Raw genomic sequence first — 14,731 nt, 5'->3', positions numbered from 1 at the left:
TTCTGTTTTACAGATGCGGAAATCAAAGATTAAGAGAGGTATAACTTGGCCAAGATCCCAGAGCTGCTAAAGCCAAGCCTAGAACCCAGGTTGTCTGATCCCCCCAAATTCAGTTCTTTTGTTTACTCCTGGGCTGCCTAATCTGTCTCTTGATCTGCCTCTTGATCTTGAATCAAGATCTTGTAAAACTTCCTGTCACCTCTTCAGGAGGGAGGGGATAGACAGCAAAGATATGACTCACAGGAGGAGGTAAGATGGGGAAGCAATTCTCCTTCCCCCTCCGAAGAAAGTGCCCAAATACCACCACCTCATTTCTTCTTAATAAGGACAGCGACCATCTTAGTGGGTGGGTATAACCATGGACTCTGGAGAAAGAAGGGCCTTAGTTTAAATCCTGGCTATACCATTTACAGGTTTTGTGACCTTGAGGAATTAGTTAACTTCTCTTGCCCTCCTGCTTTTTTTTTTTAATGTGAAAAAAAGTAAAAAGAAGTGAAAAAAGAAGTGAAAAGAAGCTACTTAGTAGAGTTCCTTCGAGGATTATATGGGACAAAAGCATCTTCCCCGAGGCCTGAGGCCTGGCCATATAGAAAGGTCTTAGTCTTTGCTAATTACCATTACTGGCCCCAGGAATTTTCCTAAGCACTTTTCATGTATCACTTCTTTTAACACTCACAACAACCTTACCCCTTAGGCGAAATCGAGGCCTAGAGCGGTTAAATAACTCCCCCAAAGAAGTAAAGACTTGAACCCAAAACCTCACAACCAGGAAATGCTTGGCAAACGTGCATGGGTGAGAGAATGTAAGCAGCTTGCTCAGGGACTCGTGACCGGTTACTGACTATACTCAGCCAGATCTTTTGATTCCAAATTGATAGTTGGGTCATAACTTCTGAAGATATGACAAGATGTAAGCTTCATAAAACAGGATTTGGGGAGGTAAGAGGGGCAGAGTCCTCCAGTGGAGTCGAGAGACCTGCCTTTGCCCCCATTTGTGGATGAGGTGAATCTTTAATTTAGGCCTCATTTTTCTCATACATGAAGCGGGAGAAGGAGAGTTATTGGAGTCCCTAGCGTCCTTCCCAACACTGACTTTCCAGAGCGGGAGACCCCTGCTCAGCGAAAGGCTCACTCAATTCCCTCCGGCTGAGGTTCATCCTCCGCGGGACCAGCAATAGGGACGCGTCCCCTTTAAGGCGCCAGCTCGCCGGCGGCGGCCGGAAGTCTTGAAGCCGGGCCTGGCGGCGGCGGTGGCGGTAGCGGCCGTGGCGGCCTCTGCGCATGCTCCGTGGCCCGCCCGCCCTGGCCGCTCGCCGCCCGCCCGCCCGACGGAGACGGTGAGGAGGGGGAGGGGTGGGCGCGCGGGCGCGGGCGCGGGGTGGGGTGGGGGCGGGGGCGGGCGCGGGGGCCGCGCGGCGGCCGGCGAGGGCGGGCGGGCGCGCAGGGGGCGGGGGCTGCTGCCTCCGCGGGCGCCTCCCCACGCCCTGTGCGTGCCGCCGCCGCCGCCGGGGAGCGAGCGGACGTCGCGGCGCCGCGGGGGGGTGGGGGGACGCTGCCGCTGGGTCCGCCCGAGCAGCCGGGCCGCCCCCAGCGCGGCTGGCCGCGCCGCTCGGGCTCGGCTGCTGGCCGAGAGCCGCGGGGGCCCGGGAGCCCGGCACTGGGGGGGCCCCTGCGCCCCTGGACCGAGGGGCCCGGAAGTCCTCGGCCGAGGGGCTAGGAGGGGCCGGAGCGCCTCCGGACTGAGGCCGGACGTCCAGGACCCCGGCGAGGGGTCCGGGGATCCTGGGGTATCCCCAGAGGCGGAGTCCGGGGAGCACCAGGCCCTTCGCTGAGGGGCTGAGGAGAGGCCTGGGTGGCGCTCGGGGGGAGGGGGGCGAAAGGTGAGGGGAGCCTGGGTGGCCGCGGAGAGGAGCCCCTCGGAGCCTTGGCGGGCGCGCAAGAGCCGAGAGTGGGTTCTGCTGAGGAAAGGAGGGGCCGGGCTTCACCTGAGGGGCGCGTTAGAGGCCTCGGCCCTTCAGTCCGGGGAGAGAGACAGATGTTTTTCTGAAGGCGGGCGTGGTGACAGGTCTGGGTACAAGGAAGAAGAGCTCCCAGGGAAAGCGAGCAGCCCCTGCCTTCCCGTCATGAGGGGCCGGGAAGAAGACACCTCAGCGCCCCCTGAAGTAGCCATGAGAGGGAGATTTGATAGGTAGAGAACGGGGTCATCTGGTATGTCTGGGGATGGGGGAACCCAGGTTTTTGAGGACCCTAGAGAAGATAATTGAGAGGAAGAAGCTTAGAGTACGCTTACTTTCTGAACTTGTCTCCTAATGGAGGGGCAGGAGAGGTGAGGGCAGAATCTTACTTGAGGGTCCTGGAGAGTGGTCCACCAGACAAGGCTAGTCAAGCCTTGACCCAGGGATCAGGGGAAGGCTTGGCTATCCAAGGAGCAGGAGGAGGCCTCAGCTCTCCTCTCAAGATGAGAGAGATCGCAAAACCACTTCCTGGCAGACCCAAAAGGGGCCTGGATTGGTGTCTGTTTACCAGGACCAAGAAGTGGAGTTTTCCTGCTTAACCTGGAGGATTAGAGAAAGGGACGACCAGATAATTCTAGCCTCACAGAGGGATTCTTTTCTCCCCCCTTGCCTCTGCTAATGGTTACCAAAGTGCTTTTGGGGGACTTTTTCATTAAATGTTTGGACTGTCTTCCCTAATTTGTGGGCTCTTTATGAATTATGCATATTTAATATCTACTGACTTGATGACGTTTTCTTTAGTCAGCAACCACTTGGCGGCCCGCCCCGTGGCTTAGCAGTTAAGTGCGCGCTCTGCTGCTGGTGGCCCGGGTTCGGATCCCGGGCGCGCACTGACCCACCGCTTCTCCAGCCATGCTGAGGCGGCGTCCCACATACAGCAACTAGAAGGATGTGCAGCTATGACATACAACTATCTACTGGGGCTTTGGGGAGAAAAAGGGAAAAAAAAGGAGGATTGGCATGGATGTTGTTAGCTCAGGGCTGATCTTGCTCACAGACGCACACACAAAACAAAACCAACCACTTGTATTTACCTCAGCAACATATATGGAATAGTTAATTTGTACTTAACTAAGTTGGGCTAGTTTGGTCCCTCTTTTGGTCTTATGCTGTAGTGGGTCTTAGACTGTAGTGGGATGACCCTTCAAAGAACCCTTTTATTCCATTGCTTCCCCAAACACTTACATAGTGTTCTCCAACATGTGACTTACCCTGAACTTCATTTGCTCTGTTTCCCTCACAGTGGTCCTGTGTAGCCTTCTTGTTGGCTTCATTACATCTGGTAGCATTCTGAATCACCTACTAAATATATGAGAAGGAATAAAGAAGGAAAAAAAATCAAGGAGTCTTGGTCTCAAGTAATAATAAAGTTTTAACTTTATTTCTTAAGTTTCTTAAGAATAGACTACAAAACAGTCTACAAAAGTTACAAACAGTGTGGAATAAATACATTTTTGGGGTTAGAAAATTTCAGGATATCTGGTATTTTTATTACTCCTTTTCAGCAACCAACTCTGATGCCCCTGTGATCATGTGACACTTGTGCTTACATCTTGCCATGTTTTAAATATTGGTTTTTCAGGACACAAAAAGTAAATTTAATCCAGAGTTGGTCAGATGTCATTGTTTAGTTTTCCAATAGCTTACGTGAGTAGTCATGCACTTACTTTCAAGGTCTCTTTTTTGTCTTTGAAAATAACTACAAAATAATTTTTGCTTTTCACATAAATTTGACATAATTCCTTTATGTGTGTTCCCCTAGAATTATAGAAAGTGTTGTGTGATTCCACAATGAATTCTCCAAGGCCCCTTCCATGAAATACCCAAAGGATCAATTCACTCATCTTGCATTAGGAGTTTTTGTTGCTATAAACAAGAGCTACTTTTCAGTTTACACTCAGCTCAAAGAGATGACCTTGCAATTAGCCACTGTAGTCTGTAGAGCTGGTTTCAGGTTACTTGCTAGGAATATGGTATTTAGGGTAATAAGAGATATTCAACCTAAACTTGCTTCTCTAAAGAATGTAAGAATTGCGATGTTGGATCAGACCTGTGTCTCTGACTGACACTGAGAGACATGTTGTGGATGATTATAATTATCTTCTCTGATATACTCTCAGAAGGTTAGAGAAGCAGCCAGAACATTCGTCTTGGGTTCCAAGGTGTGGGAGGGGTAAGGAGTAAAATATGAGTTCCTATTGAGGAAAGTATTAATCAAGTAGTTAGTCAACCACTTATTCAGAGTGTTGTAGAGAGAACTCAACCTTAGGGTAGAAGGTTGAAACTGGAAGCATCTTTCTAATTCTGCTTCTCTAACCCATTAAGTTACCTAAGCTATTAATTTTTGAAAATTTAAACGACCTTTTTGGAATAATAAATTCCACTTTTGGAATAATAAATTCCGTAAGTTTGTTACCTGGTAAAGTATTACATCTTTTAAATTAATTAAATATGTAATAGTAACAGACAATAAATGAATGTCCAACAAATGTTAGCTGTGATTATAATTTTAACTCACCCTACATTTTTGTGGTTCAAGCTTTGAAGATATCGGTTCAATTATTCTAGGATTGATGGCATTTGTATGCTTCATCATATCCCTTTTTTTTTTGCTGAGGAAGATCTGGCCTGAACTAACATCTGTTGCCAATCTTCCTCTTTTTGCTTGAGGAAGATTCACCCTGAGCTAACATCTGTGCCAGTCTTCCTCCATTTTGTATGTGGGTAGCCGGCACAGCATGGCTGACAAGTGGTATAGGTCTGCGCCTGGGATTCGAACCTGCAAACCCGGGCTGCCGAAGCAGAGCGTGCAGACTTAACCACTAGGCCACGGGGCCAACTCCATCATATCCCTTTTTGGCTTTTTCTAAACTCAAGGGTCCTAATTGTTTTGGTTTTCCTGCTGGCAGTGAACTGAACCAGCCCATCAATTCTCTTTTTTTTCTCTAGATTGAAACCTTTAACTTGAAGTTCAGATTGTACACTGTAATATCTTGCAATTACTTTTTTCCTTTAGTATGTGACAATGTCATGCATCTCTTTCCTTTCTGTAGTTCCTTAAGAGCAAGTACTGTCCCTTTTCATATCCAAGGAGCCTAACTCTGTGCCCCATCTGGAGTAGAAACTCAGTAAATATTTGTTGAATTGGTCATAATGATGGGCAATAAGCAAGGCAGCTAAGCCTAGCTGCCTAAGCAAATTTATGTCCCCTAAGTTAGAAAACTAGAAAATTCTAGAAGTCTTTTAGGGTAAATAGAGTCATTCATCGCGCAAAAATTTATTACACGCCTGCTCTGTGCCAGATTTCCTTAGAAGGGTTTAGGTAGACAGTTTTGTAGACAGAAGTCTGATATTTGAAAACTATTTATTACACTCCTGTGTCCTGGGCAGGGAAGCTGTTGAAAAAGAAAAGCAATCCTTGCTCTCCCAGGATGTAGTCTGGTGGGGAGAGACTGACAAAGTGGGATGATGGTTGTGACGGGGTGCTGCAGGTGCTGAGGAAACAAGAACACAAGCTCAAATCTAATCAAGGAAGTCACAGAAGGCCTTCCCGAGGAAGTGATGTTTTAAATAAGTCATAAAAGTTTATCAATGATTAGCCAAAGAGGAAGGAAAAGAGAATTCCAGGTAGAGGAAACAAGTGTGAAGCCTCAGCTGAAGAAATATGGCATGTTTGAGAAACTGGAAAAAATTCAATGACAGGAGCCCACAATGTGAGAGGAAGAACTATGAAAAATGACTAGCAGGGTGGATAGGGGACAGACTGGGAGGATTTTGTAAGCCATGTTAAGGTGTTTGCACTTTATTCTAACAGGAAATGGAACCCACTGAAGAATTTTTAAGTAGGGAAATGACCTAGGGCCTTTAGTAACATCACTTTGTCTGCTCTGTAGATAATAGATTGGATAGCAAGACCAGAGATTAGGGTACTGATGAGAAGCAGCTGGAAAAATCTAGGTAACAGTGTGGTGGCTTAGAATACGGTAGTGGCAGCACAGATGGAGAATGGGGGATGGATAAAAGAGATATATAGGTGATAGAGTGGCTAGGATTTGGTGGTTGATTGGATTTAGAAAGAGAAGAAAGAAGAGTCAAAAATAACTTCTTAGTTTCTGGCTAGAGAAAGTGGGTGGAGGGTAGTATCATTTACTGAGGCAGGAAACATAGGAGCAGTTTTGAGAGGGAACATGAGTTCAGTTTAAGGTACCGACAAGATATTTTAAGAGGCTTTTGGATAATAGGAGGTGTAGAATTCAGGAAAAATTTTGAATGTGAGAATCATAAAGGGCAGAAGTATAAATCAGATAAGAAGAATTTTAACTAGGTCAAATACTATCAAAAATTGATTGAGGGGCCAGCCCCGTGGCTTAGCGGTTAAGTGTGCCCGCTCTGCTGCTGGCGGCCCGAGTTCGGATCCTGGGCGCACACCGACGCACCGCTTCTCCGGCCATGCTGAGGCCGTGTCCCACATACAGCAACTAGAAGGATGTGCAACTGTGTCATACAACTATCTACTGGGGCTTTGGGGGGAAAATAAATAAATAAATAATTGTTAAAAAAAAAATGGATTGAACCAACATACATCAGTGCCTATGATGAGCAGGGCTGTGGGAGACAAAAAGATATTTAGATAAGCAGTACCTGTCCTCACAGACAGTGCAGTACAGTTACGAAGATAGACATCTGTTCAGTTAACTACAATATAGGGCACAGAGTGATGAACACTAGAGGAGAGCTACAAACCACGTATTGGGGGACTGCAGAGAAGAAAATGATTTGGCATTGTTTTGTGGAGGAGTAGGTTTTGAACTGGGCCTTGAAGGGAGAAGGAGATGAGGGAGAAAGGAGTTTGAGGCTTAAGGAATTACAAAGGTACAGAAACCTGAAAGCTCCTATTATATGTTCAGAATACAGTGGGTGGTTGGTATGTCTGAAGCTTAAGATTCTTGGGGTATTATAGTTACAGGTAAAACTGGAGAATTATTTTGAGGCCAAATGAGGGAGACTTTGAGTGCTATGCTTAAGTATGTGTATCATAGGCAAGCAGGTACTGTGGCAGAGCTGAGATGTGGATTCCTTTGTCTGACTACCAGTTACATGTTCAAACCTGCATGCATTTTGTGCCTACTCTGTTCAGCACCGTCTCACATATCTAAATAAATACAGTGCTCTTACCTGTACTTTATTAAGTGACTCTCTCCTTTCTTTTCAACTGTGAAGACAAACAGCTTCAGAATATCCTGGGGCCCTCTGACATAGAGTTTTCATTAAGATTGGACAATGCTTTGAGTTACTTTCAAGTCAAGGAGCAGGTGTTGTGGACAGTGGTTTCCTCAACAGCTCTGCAAGGGAGATGTCAGGCGAGATCATCTCTCCATTCAGTCTGAGGCACAGAGGCCGGCCCGGTGGTGTAGCGGTTAAGTTCACGTGTTCTGCTTTGGCGGCCGGAGTTTGCAGGTTCGGGTGCTGGGCACGGACCTAGTCACCACTCGTCAAGCCATGCTGAGGTGGGGTCCCACATAGAAGAGCTACAACTCTACAACTATGATACACAACTACATACTGGGGCTTTTTGGGGAGAAAAAAGAAAAAGAGGAAGATTGCAACAGATGTTAGCTCAGGGCCAATCACCCTCAAAAAAAAAAAAAAGAAAAAAAAGAAGAAGTTCCTAGAGGTCATACAATTGGATTCAGCATTTATTAAACAACCCCACAATGCAAGTCATCTTTCTATTTCCATACAGATTAATTCAGTTAACAGATAGTTATTAAGTGCTCACAAAGGACAGAGCACTTGATGAGGTGTAGTGGATGATTGCAAAGAAAACAGATGATTCCTGCTTTCTAGGAGCTTACTGTTTGGGATAGAACTAGTTTTGTGCTGTAAACCAGCTCTCCCAAAAAAAAAATGCCCTGATTTGTGGTGCTTGCCAATTTCTGTTTGTATATACTTCCAGCAACACTGATTTCAAGCTCCCAACTTGATGTCACTAAACTCGGAGTTGGGAGGAGATGTGCACAGTTGGTTCTTAGGAGCTGGTAGAGTTGGCTCCAGCACATCACTGGATGAATCACACAGACTAAGAAAACCTATAACAGCAAGTGAGTACTAAGGCATTTCTGGAAAAATCAGAGCCTATGTCAGCCCCTTCTCACAATTCCCATCCTTTTCAGAGGACCATGATCTCCAGGGTGCCCTTGGAGTTGGTAGTCATTATCTTGGTGTTCCTTTCCTATGGTTACCATGTTTTCAAACCAGGCAGAGTTACTGGTGTTTCTTTTTTCTGACAGCAGCTTCAGCTATCTGACTTCATGTGAAAGATGGCTAATGCGGAAGTGAGTGTCCCAGTGGGGGATGTGGTTGTGGTACCCACTGAAGGAAATGAGGGGGAGAACCCTGAAGACACTAAAACTCAAGTGATCTTGCAGTTACAGCCTGTGCAACAAGGGTAAGTGACTCGAGATTTGGCTATTCTGAAAATTTGGGGAGGTTTAAAGAGTGGGGAAATTACAACTTTATGGTTGCTTAGCACAATGGAACATTCACCATCAATCTCTCAGAGCTGGCTGTTCATCTTTATAATGTATTGTGTGCTATATTCATCATTTTAATGCTTATTACAACAATTAGCTGTTTCCTTGTCTCTCCCTCTTCGCCACTGTGAGCTCCTTGAGGAGAAGTTACACAGCTCACTCATCTTATTTATCCATAGTATTTAGCACAGGGCCTTGGTACATGTTTACCAAAAGAAAGTATAGTTAGAGCCAGAGGAGATTAGGCAAGGCAGCTATAAAAGTATTCCTACCAGAAGCTCTCTGCACCCTCATGGCTGGACAAATTATCAAGCTTAGTCGATCAAAAAATATATATCAACCACCTACTATTATACAATGTGTTACAAAGGTGTTGGAAGAAATATAGCACATGGTTCCCACCATCATGGTTGTACAAACCAAAAAATACATATATGTAAATAAAGAGATCACTTACATGGCAAAATCTAAGAAGCGCTGAGTGGCATGGCTAGGAAGTGCTTTTGATTTCAGAGGATCACTATGAATTTGAAAGGAGATAATTTATAAGAAATGGTCTGGAAGGTTAAATAAGAGTTAGATCTACAGAGAGAAAGGAGGGGTAGTTATTTTATCCTGGGGAATGTATAGAAGAGTCTTCATATGATTAGAAATGTTCTTGGGTAAACATAATCCAATCCCAATCTACTAAGTAATGCACCTTGTCTTAAACACTTCTGGAGAAAGACGATCAACCTCTTGGTATAATTTTTAAAACTTTTTAGCATAGAAAACTTGAAATATACACAAAAATAAAGAAAATACTATAGTAAACCCCCATGTAAGCACCCATCACCCAGCTTCAACAATTATCAACACATGGCCAGTCTTATTTCATCTCTACATCCACCCACTCCTGAATTTTTTTGAAGCAAATCCCAGACATTAGTATGTATCTGTAAAAAATAAGGACTTTCTCTTTTTAGTTTTTAAAATATAACCATAGTTTGCTGACATTTCTGAATATTGTTAAGAATGAAGAATATATTCTAAGATCTATAAGGGAAAGTTGATATAAATAATTCCTGACATATAATCAATAGAATGATTTAAATTTTTATAGGCACCAACAGAATATCCGTGCTTATTCAGATTCACTTGTTTTGGAATTTCATTTGTTACACGTAAAGCAACTTGTAGTCATTACCCTTTGGTACATGAGGAAGAATTAAAGGGTAGGTCCTTTAGTTCTCAGCGGCTTTATTTTCTTATATAGTCATCATTTCTCTGTATTTCCTAAAGTGCTTCAGTTGTCACTTGTCCTATCCCCAGTAGAGACAGAAAAAACTTCTCTGCTACTTAGAGACTTAATTCTTTTGAAGATTTAGTTTCCCTTATTTTTCTTTTGTCTGTTTATTTTCCAAGTGATACTGCCTTTTCTGGAAACCTCTCATTGCTTGATTAGACAACATATATTGACTCCCCAAACCGCTCTTTGCACTGAATTTAGTATATGAGTTAGTGAATAAACATTTTGAGGTTCTGCATTTTGAGATGCCTGCCAATTGATTTCTCTAGTTGTATTATTTAATTATTTGAATATTTTATTGCATTTTAGCCTCATTTTGTAAAAGTGAGCCTGGAACAAAAACATTGATACTAGTGATAAGAAGTACAGGTCTTATAAGTTTAATATACTTGAAACAAAGATGGAAGTCATCAGGTGTCAGCCTTCAGCTTCAGTCACGCTTAACCTGATTGGCTGCAGGTTCAACTATGAAGGAAAGAAACAACATGTATGAATTACTAGGATTATATTGGTAGAGATTATATCCAAAAGGCCAGAAATAATTAGAGATTTTATATAAATATTTTTAGATTTCAATATATAGAACTCCTTTTATATGTCTTTAGCTTTTATATATATGACATTTTATACTTTTTAAAGTATTCATTATGTACATGTTTTCAGGAATACATTATGAAGCAAAAGTAGAGTGTCTGGTAACAGTCTCCTAATATGAATACATAGAACTTGACACATTGTATAAGGTGATACTTTCATAATAACACTAGATTGGCTTTAAAATATGTCCACAGTTAACTTTTTTTCTTAAACATAGATACTAAGGTAACTAGAAGGCTTTTAATTCTGGGAGCTTTTCAACATAGAAGACTTGTTCAGCATATACTTTCTTTTTTTAAAGATTTTTTAAATTTATTTTATTTTTCCCCCCCAAGGCCCCAGTAGATAGTTGTATGTCATAGCTGCACATCCTTCTAGTTGCTGTACGTGGGACGCAGCCTCAGCATGGCCAGAGAAGCGCTGCGTTGGTGCGCGCCCGGGATCCGAACCCGGGCCGCCAGCAGCAGAGCGCGCGCACTTAACTGCTAAGCCACGGGGCCGGCCCATACTTTCTTTTTTTAAAAAAAAAAGAATGGTTATTAACTTTTTCAAATAAAATCTTTTATAACATAATCAAAAATTCTCAGGGGGCGTGACGGTCCTCAGATTCGATCACTGTTCTTGGCTTTCCAGTTCATTTTGGATTCATAATAGAGTTTTTAACATAATGAGATCAGGGACTGGTGATTTTAGTACTACATAAGTTTACTGAGTGTGCTGACTGATTTTATTCTTCTGTGGAGGACTTCAGTCCAAATGTAGTAGAATAGTTCAATTTGAGGTATAGTGGCCCTGCTTTCCCTTTCATGCTTGTATCCCTCCATAGTAGAAAGTTTAATGTCTTAGGAAGAGGTATAAACTCTTTCAGATCAGTAGGGTACCCCTTAGTTTATGTCATAATCTTAATCCAACATTGAGTTAATCAGAATATCTTTCCCTAACATTCTGGATAAAAAGAACTTAACTAATGTGTGGAGTTTCAGTTTTCAGAGAATTAGAATACAATAAGGTAGACTTAACTTGAAAGTTCTAGTAAACATAATTTTACCTTCCTTTAATGATTTATAAGGCATGTCGATATCTTACAATGCCTTAACATTTTGAACATATTTATAATTGTTTTACTATAGTTGTAGTAGGTGTAGAGAATTAGGCTAAATGCATTACTACCCTGAGTTGCTTTAGGAAATTTTTCCCTGATAAAACCTAGTTTACTCAAAAATATAGACTATGCCCCCTGCTTCCCACCCCAAGTGCAATTAGTGGTTGTTGAAATTATTTATAAATAAGAATTTTTTGTTTTAAGGGATTTTGCACACATTGGCCAATTTAGAATGAGTTTACTAATCTTACTTTTAAGTAGTGGTTTCTCATATTACAATCCTTATTCATTGACCAGCTGTTGGGTGCTTTACCATGTTCCAGTTAGTATACTACGTGCCAGGCATACAAAATAGAATAAATGAATAACACATAATCTCTGCTCTCAGGGACCTCTTAGACTATGCCCAAGGGTAGACCGACAGGTAAACAGTATATGGTATTAAGTGTTATAGGTTGTGACAAAAGCCTGGAGTATAGTTGGGTCACAAAGGAGGAACTAGATGATTATACTGGAGGACTGAGATGGAAGGAAAAACATCATAGAGACTATTCATTAAAAAATAGATGGGGAAGGATGTTCTGGGAAGAGGGAGAAGTAAGAGCAAAGATAGAAGGTATAAAAGAAGATAGTAATTTTAGGAACCACAAATAGTTTGGTATGACTAAGGCTTGGATTGTAAGGTTGGGTTTGGGGAGAGTTGAAACCAGGGGCCAGATCTTGGAGGGACTTAAATATCATATTAAGGATTTGGGGCTTTATTTTAACAGCAAGGAGAGAATTCTTGAAGGGTTTTAAGGAGGGATTTATGTGATCACTCTGGTGGGAATATAGAAGATCAGGTAGATGCATGGAGACTAGTACAGACTGATGCAGCCTGAATTAAGGCGGTAGCAGTGGAAATAGAGACAGGGAGGATGGCTGGTGTTAAAGAGATGCATCTGGCAGGATTTGGTGAGTGACTGTGGGAGTTGAGGAGGAGGAAAAGGGAGAAATCTAGTGTAATTCCCAGGCTTCTGTCTTAGGCTACAGTGTGCTGGGTGGCACCCTTAACAACGATGGGGATTATAGGAAGAAGAGTAGTTTGGGAGGTGGGAGAGGGAAGAGAACTTGGTTATTTTAGACATAATGAATTCAACAAAGTTTTATGGGACCTGCAAATATATTTATTCATTTAGCAGTTAACTGTGTCCTGGTGTGAAATTCAGAAAGGAGGTCTGTGCGAGAGGGGTCACCATGGGGATGGGTAATCACTGATGCAAAAGGAGATTATTCAGGCAGTGCTTTCAAATAACAAGATGCAGTAATTAACACATTAAGTTTATTATAGAATTTAAACAAAGGACGTCAATGTGTATTGTTAGGTTATCTGAGCCCATTTCTTAGAAGTTAGAAACATTTTAGAGAGACACTTTCCCTAAGTGGTACTTACTGTTACTGCTAGTTACTTTGAGCATAGTCTCTCTCTTATTTTTTTTTTACTAGGCTTTGCTCATGTCAATAGTTTGGTTATGGTGCCTTAAAATATGCTCAAGTGCTAAAAAATGCTAAAGTGCCTACATTACAACCGGGAACGATAACTTCTGTGGTCAACAGGTTCTCCCTGTCTTGAACTGTCCAGCAGCATTACTTTTTAGTCTTATTAGGATAATTCTATAATATGAATTAATCTTATACTTGAAGCAACACTTTGTGTCATGAGCTTTTAAAATTATGAAGGGAAAAGTCTGGTGTAAAATGGTAGCAAGTGGAACTTTCCTTTGAGGTGAGGAAAGTTGTTGATTCATTTCCATAGTAGTAGCTGCTAAGCAGTCCTGGGCAGGTTGGAGTTTAAATCCAATGGGGAACTAGTCAAAGCAGTAACATAGAGTTGTAAAGTGTATTTATTTTATTCCTTTTGTGATACATTAAAACAAATTTCTTAACCCCATGCTGTGAATATTAATTTTTTCATGATTTATGTAGTTTGTTTATCGATGGACACTTTTACAACAGGATTTATGAAGCCGGGTCGGAGAACAACACGGCAGTTGTGGCAGTAGAAACACACACAATACACAAAATTGAAGAAGGGATTGGTAAGTCTTTTTGTTATTCTAGTACCTTTGACATTTGCTTCTTTGGTTGAGATTTCTTGCCTTTTGTGCCTTATTTTTTTCCCCATACCCAGTGTGCCCTACTAGTGCTGCAGCCATCAATTTGATGGTGGCACATCTAGAAACACCACTCACTAAGATGCTAGGGCTGTCGGTTGATTGTTTAACATCAGTTGCTACAGTTGCTGAAAAGATTTTTTGTCTATAAAAATCCCACAAAGAAATTAGATCCTCCAGGTTGATCCCTGTCATCAGGGAAGTTGTTGATGGAGACCGATGAGGTGTTGACTAGAAGGCAGTCATGGAAAGAAACTTTGAAATTAGACAAACCTGAGTTTGATTCCCACTTTCTCGCTTCTTAGCTGTGTATCCTTGGGAAAGTCACTTCACCTTTTTGAGTCCCACAAACGTACGTGTAAAATATAGGAAACAATCGCTGCTTCACATGATTGTTGTAAGAACTAACTAAGATTAAGCATGTAAAAGCATATAGCTCAGAGTCTGGCATATAGTGGAGCTCAGTAAGAGAGCTGTTATGCCAAACTTCTTCCAGAGGATTCCTAAACAATACCAGCCAGTGTGAACTGTTAGCCCCTCAGAGGAACCAGGAGACTAAAGACTTTGAGTTTAAGCTTCGGGGAAGAGTGTTCAATAAATAACTGATATTTTTTTCCATTTTCAGATGCGAGCACTATAGAAGCAAATGAGGATATGGAAATTGCTTACCCCATAACTTGTGGGGAGAGCAAAGCCATCCTCCTCTGGAAGAAGTTTGTATGTCCAGGAATAAATGTGAAATGTGTCAAGGTAATTGTCTTCTCCCCTTGCTGTGGCCTATTTTGGGGCTCTTTGTTTTCAAAAGGCGTGTTTTCGATGCCTCTTGTCTCTCTTCCACCGTATCAATGTTTTTTGATTTTGTGGCTATAGTCCCATTGTGTCACAATAGAAAAAATAAGGACTTGGGAGTCAAATTGACCTGGATTTAAGTCCCACTAGAATACAAGTTCTATGAGAGTAAGGAACTTGTCTTGTTCACCGGTGTATCCCCAGCACCTAGAATAGTGCGTGGCATATAGTAGATGATTAATAAATATTTATTG

General features: G+C 42.4%; 1 protein-coding gene across 5 annotated transcripts in view; it reads left to right on the top strand.

Annotated features, from left to right (window-relative positions):
- The first annotated feature begins 1,265 nt into the window (after positions 1-1,265).
- The window catches only part of GMEB1 (glucocorticoid modulatory element binding protein 1), a 31,688-nt gene continuing 18,222 nt past the window's right edge, over positions 1,266-14,731 (top strand). Inside the window, exons 1-4 of one of the 5 annotated variants that reach the window (XM_087446437.1) lie at positions 1,266-1,337; positions 8,306-8,463; positions 13,501-13,613; positions 14,314-14,438. In XM_087446437.1, coding sequence (XP_087302563.1) covers positions 8,336-8,463; positions 13,501-13,613; positions 14,314-14,438 — 366 coding nt within the window. In that variant the 5' untranslated portion in view covers positions 1,266-1,337; positions 8,306-8,335. Of the gene's footprint in view, positions 1,338-1,910; positions 8,464-13,500; positions 13,614-14,313; positions 14,439-14,731 lie in introns of those variants that run through there. The other 4 variants (XM_087446436.1, XM_087446438.1, XM_087446435.1 and 1 more) reach the window with 4 other exon arrangements.

This window comes from Ceratotherium simum, chromosome 22, assembly GCF_057802395.1.
Source record: "Ceratotherium simum simum isolate JZ-2026a chromosome 22, ASM5780239v1, whole genome shotgun sequence".
Lineage (NCBI taxonomy): Eukaryota > Metazoa > Chordata > Mammalia > Perissodactyla > Rhinocerotidae > Ceratotherium > Ceratotherium simum.
This window is presented reverse-complemented; position numbering and strand designations above follow the sequence as displayed.